This window comes from Ceratotherium simum, chromosome 16 (genome assembly GCF_057802395.1).
Source record: "Ceratotherium simum simum isolate JZ-2026a chromosome 16, ASM5780239v1, whole genome shotgun sequence".
NCBI lineage: Eukaryota > Metazoa > Chordata > Mammalia > Perissodactyla > Rhinocerotidae > Ceratotherium > Ceratotherium simum.
In genome coordinates this window covers 14,761,876-14,769,274 of record NC_141915.1, presented here as the reverse complement: position 1 = coordinate 14,769,274, position 7,399 = coordinate 14,761,876, and the positions used below count along the sequence as shown (strand labels likewise).

Sequence of the window (7,399 nt, the reverse complement as noted above, 5' to 3'; positions counted from 1 at the left end):
CTGAGCGCAGCGCACCAGACCTGGTGCCAAGAGGGATCCCCTCGGCTAGAACTGCCCCCACAGGCAAAATAGGAGAAGAGGAGAATGCCTGCAGTCTTCACACCAAGGACCCCAATAGCTCTAGCTGCCACTGCCACCTGCAGGACCTCCACAGTTTTGGCCCCTAAGACCCCTGAAGTCTTTGCCAATGTTGGCCTCAGAGCTACTAGGGAGCTACATCAAAGTAAAAAGTGTCTGCACAGCAACGGAAGCAATCAATAAGTAGAAAAAGCGATTATGGAATAGGAGAAAATATTTGCAAAGCATATATCTGATAAGGGGTTAATATCCAAAATATATAAAGAATTCATACAACAGACTACAAAAAAGCAAATGATCCACTTTGAAAAATTGGCAAAGGATCTGAATAGACATTTTTCCAAGAAGACATCCAAATGGCCAACAGGTACATGAAAAGGTGCTTAACATCCCTAATTATCAGGGAAATGCAAATCAAAACCACAATGAGATATCACCTCACAGCTGTTAGGATGGCTATCATCAAAAAGACAACAAATATCAAGTGTTGGTGAAGATGTGGAGAAAAGGAAACCTTTGTGTTCTGTTGGTGGGAATGTAAATAGGTGCAGTCACTATGGAGAACCATAAGGAGGTTCCTCAAAAATTTAAAAATAGAGCTACCATATGATATAGCAATTCCATTCTGGGTATATATCTGAAGGAAATGAAATCATTATCGTCAAGAGATATTTGTACTCCCATGTTCACTGCAGCATTGTTCACAATAGCCAACATATGGAAACAATTTAAGTGTCCTTCAACAAACTATGGGACTAAAAAAATGTAGCATACATATACAAAGGAATATTATTCATCCATAAAAAAGAAGGAACTCCTACCATTTGTGACAACATAAGTGGAATTTGATGACATTATGCTAAGTGAAATAAGCCAGACAAAGACAAATTCTGTATGGTAACGCTTTTATGTGGAATCTAAAAAAACAAAAGTGAATTTCATAGAAACAGAGAGGAGAATGGTGGTTGCCAGGGACTGGGGTAAGGGATTAATGGGATATATAGATCAAAGGGTACAAACTTTTAGTTATAAGATGAATAAGTTCTGAGGATCTAATGTACAGCCTGGTGACTAAAGTTAATAATATGGTATTGAATACTTGAAATCTGCTGAGAGTAGATCTTAAGGGTTCTCACCACTAAAAGAAAAGAGGTAACTATGTGAGGCGATAGATGTGTTAATTATCTTGATCTTGAGAATAATTCCGCAATGTATATCAAGTCATCATGTTGTACACTTACATACACACAATTATATTTGTCAATTATTCCTCAATAAACTTGAGGAAAAAATAATTCCCAATGAGGAAATACTAATGGATTGTATTAGTCATCTCAGGCCTCCCTAATAAAATACCACAGACTGTGTGATTTAAACAATAGAAATTTATTCTCTCACAGTTCTGGAGGCTAGAAGCCTGAGATCAGGGTGTCAGCGTGGTCAGGGTCTGGTGAGAGCTCTCTTTCTGGCTTGCAGAGGGCCACCTTCCCACTGTGTCCTCACATGGCAGGGAGAGAGAACTGTTACCAAGCAAGTGCTGGGTGCCCGATGTATATAGAAGCCGATACTATGGCACCAGCTTATGAGAGAAGAAAGAGCTTTATTACAGGGTCAACCAGCAAGGAGACAGGAGGCAGGACTCAAGTCTGTGTCCACTAGCTGAAGCAGGACAGACTTTTAAGGTTTTGGGAGTGGGAGTGGTTATGCAAAATGCTAGCTTGGCAGAATCTCACTGGATGGTGGGAGCGTAAGTGTCTTTTAAGTCAGGTGTGCTACAAATCAAGGGACTTCTCGCTTCTCATTAGGTTCCCCATGCCACTTTCATTCACACTGAGTTCCCTAATTAGGGAACTTTTGGTTCTGGCACTGCTTGAGGTCTTCTGAGGGCAAGTTTCCATCTTCTGTACATGCTCTGCAATTCCATCTTCTGCACAGGCTCTCTGTTCTTGGCTCTGGTGGGAACATGAACAGCTTCAGGAGAGTTGCTGGGCAGCTACCCACTGGCAGTTCCACACATGCACTGCTGCCCTATTGTGCTCCCATGCTCTTCTCTGAAAAAAACGGCTTACAAAACGTTTTAGAGAAGTTGGTGGACCAATGGGTACCAAGGCGGTTTCAGTCCCCCCTTTCCTTTGTCTGTTCCTCATTCTTGAGGGATTTGAGGTGACGACTGCTCTAGCTACTCCCTGCTGGTTAGGAGTTTGAGCAATGAAATTGTTTTTCACTGAATTTCAAATATTCATGGGTCCTAGGGTCTGGGCCTTTATGTTGAATGGTCTTTGTATGCTTTTGGGGTGTCTGTTTAAGAATACGAGACACATACAGATACTGAGCTTGACAAGAAGGAATACAAATCCTAGCAAGCACAAAACAATGACACCTATGTGAAGCAATCCCTCAAATATAGACATTATTCCCAATGGGATCCATAAGAAGATATTTCCTAAGAGATTGAATCCAGATTTTTGTGATGATACATTTTGGAGCCAAATTGCCTGTTGTCTAATTTTTCCTATGTGAGTTTCAACCTATGAAGAGGTTTGGTAAAGTATATTCTTTGGACGAGAGGGGCGGTGGTTCCCTATAAGGCGGTTGCATATCACAGGCAGATGCCCTCACACCTCCATAAAATTCCCAGTCACCTGGGAACATCCTGAAGAACCAGAGGGAACAGTGCCTTTTTTCTTTGGAGTCAGAAGACCCTTATAAAGTGAATTCCTAATGAAAATTTGTTATGGTCACCAAGAAACTCAGTCCCCAAATAGTCAATTTGGTTGAAACTAACAACAATAACACCTAAAAAATTAACACACAATACAACTCTATGTATGACATGAACCAGATTCCTACAATTACGGTTCCAACCCAGATTACCAGGAGTAGCCAGATTACCAGGAGTACCTCACGAGTGAACCTTTTATCCTGTCTCTAATTATCCTGGATCCGGGCCCAAGATTTGGGACTCAGCCAGCCAGGATTCCCCAGAATACAAGTCAAACTTGTATTTCCAGGGGATCAAACCAGAGAAACAAGGTAAAGGACAGTCGCTTTCTTTAGGTTACTCACCCAAAGACACCTTGATCCAGAAGAATTTTGTTGTCACAAAAGTTAAGAAAGTGCCAAGGAGCCTGGAGCACTGTGGTGGGAAACAGGAATCCAACCAGCAAGCCTCTAGACAGAGTAGTCTAGGCAGCTTCTTAGGGTTGGCAATGAGAGCTCACACTCCACTGGGGGCTGCAGAGCCTCAGGCAGGTGATCACAGGACTGAGGTCCCTTTGTGGTCACCAGAAATTGTTACCGAGCAAGGGCCCGCTGCCCAGCACACATAGAAGCCAATAGTATGGCATCAGCTTTTGAGAAAAGAAAGAGCTTTATTGCATGACTGACCAAGAAGGAGACAGGAGGCAAAGCTCAAATCTGTCTCCCCGAGCTGAAGCAGAGACAGAATTTTAAGGAGTTGGGAGTGGGAGTGGTTACGCAAAATGCTAGCTTGGCAGAATCTGATTGGATAGTGGGAGTGTAAGGGTCTTATAAGTCTGGTGTGCTTCAAATCAAGCGACCCCTTACTTCTTATGTGGTTCCCTGCACTGCTTTCTCATCACAGAGTTCTATAGTTAGGGAACTTTTGGTTCCTAGGCAACTCGAAGTCATCTGAGGACAAGGTCTCCATCTTGTGCACATGCTCCAGCTACATGACTTGCAGTTTTTGTTCATTGTCCCTGCAAGATAACTTTGATATTTTGTTATGGATACAATAGGGCCACTACAAATTGGTCCATGATGGTTAGAGACTTACTGTGATGATCATTTCACAATATATACAAATATTGAATCATTTTGTTGCACACTTGAAACTAATATAATGTCTGTTGACTATACACACAAAAAAGAATATAGTAAAAGTGATGACACATCACTTCTGAGATTAGGTATTAAAAGACTATGATCTCTTTCTCTCTTTCTCCTTCTCCCTCTGTCTCTCTCTCTGTTGCTGTTTTTTTTTTTTTTGCCTCAAGAGCATTTTTTCAAGGATACAATATATTATTATTAACTATGGTCACCATGCTGTACATTAGAGCCCCAGAAGTCATTCTTCTTATAACTGAAAGTTTGTAAGCTTTGGCCAACATCCCCCATTTTCCCCAACTCTCAGCCCCTGGAAACCACCATTGTACTCTCTGGTTCTGTGAGTTTGACTCTTTACTTTCCACATGTACATGAGATCATATGTATATATTATACAAATAACTCTGCAGCCTGCAGCTGAGAGGGTCTGGAGCTGAGTTACAGGGCCATTTTTGGATCTGCAGTTGGACTGAGGTCAAAAGGACTGCCTCAGGGTTCAGACAGATGTGTCTGCTGCTTGGTCCCTGCATGGGCAGGACTGGTGATTAAGAGTGGCTGGAGCCTGGCTATGGATGGCTTCAGTGTCCACAGCCTAGACCAAAGTCATCAAGCCTGTCCCCTGGGGCACAGATGGGTGTGACTCTTGCTAGGTTCCTTGGTAAACAGTGCTGGTGGCAGGACCAACACCAAACAGGACTATAGCTGAGTCCACAGGGGGACAGGGCTGTTTCTGGGTCTGTAGCCAGGACCATGATCCATGAGTCTGCTGCCTGGATGCAGGCCTGCCTTCTCAAAACAGTCCTCCTTGGTCTTGGGCTCCACCAGGTGTCCACAGTCTCCTTCCTACTTGGATCCCAAAGCTCCACAAAAGCACTTTTGTCTGTGTATGGTTGCCAAGCTATTGTTGCTTAGGAGGGATACAAGCAGGGGACCTCCTACTTTGCCATCTTTCTTTGTCCATCTTTCTCTCTGGTCTTTTCTTGCTCTAAGGAAAGAGGCTACCATGTTTTGAGAGGCTCCACTGTTAAGGAACTGAAGGTAGCCTCAAGTTAACAGTCAATGAGGTCCTGAGGCCCTCAGTCCAGTAACCTGCAAGGAACTAAATCCTACCCATGAGCATCTGAATGAGCACGGAAGCTTATCCTTCCTAGTCAAGCCTTGAGATGTGTATACCACTGGCTGACACCTTGGCTGCAGCCTCATGAGAAAGACATAGATCAAGTGGTTATGATGAAAATTTAGCATCTGTATTGAGAAGTGCTGTAAGTTTAAAATACACACCAGATTTTGAAGACAGTATGAAAGACAAAAATGCAAGATATATCTTTATAATTTCTCAATATTGATTACATGCTGAAATGATATTTGAGATATATTTAATAAAGTAAAATAAGTTATTAAAATTAATTTCACTTGTTTATTTTTACTTTTCTAAATGTGGCTACTAGAAAATTTTAAATTACATAGGTGGCTCAGATTAAATTTCTATTGGATGGCATTTCTCTGGGTGATACCTTCATCCTCCAAAAATGATGTATTTTCCTTCCGGTAGGCAGTAAGAATAGGAATGGATCACTTTTATTCAATCTAGGAATCAGCTATTTCAAAGTTGAGTTTCTTGTATGTGAGGGTAGGCTTATTTCTTATTATGTGTTCCTTCTAGGATGTAGCGTGTTAGAAGTCCCAATTGAAAGCTTGGAGAATTGACCATCTTTTCCCTTTGGCAGAACCCTAACTCCATTTTTGTCTCTCCAGCTCCATAAACCTGCTAAAAACTCTGCTCACTTTTTAGCCTTTCAGCTGCACCTTCTGCTCTCAGCCCGCACGTTGGATTCAACAAATGCATCGTAGTGGAAAGCAGTGAGATTGTCAGCAATGTGTCTTTGGGATTCCTTCCTTTCCTGCATTTTGGCCCTCTATTCCTCACTTGGTAGCTCTTTGATGACTTCTGAGGGCAAGGATGTTTCTTTGCTTGACTAGGAGCAAAAGTCTAGAGTGGCCCTTCTCAACCAGGGTTTCCAAAGGGAATTAAGTTCTAATAACCTAAAGTATCCATTCTATGTAATGAATTAAGTTCTGACCTGTGCACCTAGAATGTTTCAAACTATGTAACTTTGGGAGAATTGAGAAAATAGTAATTCAAATCATTTTGTGTATGGCTTAATTCTGTCATGGAAACCCAGTTGGGAAATGCTAGTATAAAATATTTTTATACTAAAGCTAGTATTTATTTTACCCCTTCATTAGAATGTGAGTTGCATGAGTGCAGAGACTTTTATCTCTTTTGTCTCTCTTCTTCAGCAGTGCCCTACAAGAGTGTCTGGATCATGAAGCAATTCAATGAATATTTATTGTATGAGTAAATGAGTTATCTACAGTTTCCTTGTAGGAAAACCACATCTTCAGCCATCAGGGAGGTAGGAAAAATGGTCCATAACCATTTTTACAGGTTATTGCCTTCATGGGAAATCTCCCAAACTTAGAAAAGACAGGAAAGGAGGGACCCTATCACCTCTCAGGTCAGTGACTGTCTCCCCACAAGTACCCGCCACAGGGCGCCCTGAACATCAGGGTTTCTAAGGCTGTAGATAACTGGGTTCAGCAGGGGGTTGATAACTGTATTGAAAACACCAACCCCTTTACCCTTGTCTGAAGCTTCTGCTGAACCCAAACACATGTAGTTGAAGACACCAGTCCCATAAAAGAGGAAAACCACTGTGAGATGGGAGCCACATGTGGAGAAGGCCTTCTTCTTGCCCTCCACTGAACGGATTTGTAGAACTACAGCTGCCACATGGATGTAGGAGGCGATGATGAGAACCACAGGTATACCTGCCATTATGAAACATGCAGCAAAGAGCAGCAGCTCATTGAGTTGAGTGTTGGAGCAGGAGAGCTGGAACAGCTGTGGGAGGTCACAATAGAAGTGATTGACCTCATTGGGACCACAGAAGTTGAGGTTAGTTAGGGCAATAGTGTGGGTCAGTGCATTGGTGAAGGAACAAGCCCAGGACACAGCCATCAATATCCACTGGACCATCTGTCTCATGCGGGTGCTATAGGTGAGGGGCCGGCAGATGGCCAGGAATCGGTCATAGGCCATGGCTGTCAACAGGAAGCAGTCCATCCCAGCCAGGAGGTGGAAGAGGAAGAGCTGGGAGAGGCAGGCTCCATAGGAAATTGTACGCTTGTGGGACAGGAGACGACTCAACATGGCAGGAACAGTGACAGTGACACATCCAACATCCAGCACTGACAGGTTCCCCAGGAAGAAGTACATGGGGGTGTGGAGTTTGGGCTCCACCAAGATGGCTGCCAGGATGCTGAGGTTGCCCCCGACTGTGACCAGGTAGGCAAAGAGGAAGAGGACAAAGACCACAGACTGCAGCTTTTCATTTTCTACCAGGCCCAGTAGAATGAACTCAGTCACAGCTGTCCTGTTGGCCCTGGCTTCTGGATCCATGAGTCTCTGTAA

The 7,399-nt window shown here is 43.1% G+C and overlaps 1 protein-coding gene across 1 annotated transcript; it reads right to left on the bottom strand.

Annotated features, from left to right (window-relative positions):
• Window positions 1–6,439: 6,439 nt before the first annotated feature.
• Window positions 6,440–7,399, bottom strand: LOC106802297 (olfactory receptor 3A2-like). The gene has a single exon (XM_014789832.1). It carries the CDS (start codon window positions 7,385–7,387, stop codon window positions 6,440–6,442), a length of 948 nt encoding a protein of 315 aa, XP_014645318.1. The 5' UTR covers window positions 7,388–7,399.

Bases quoted from the DNA above. Each gene is read 5' to 3' on its own strand.
- LOC106802297 (XM_014789832.1), bottom strand. From the start codon at position 7,387: ATGGATCCAGAAGCCAGGGCCAACAGGACAGCTGTGACTGAGTTCATT.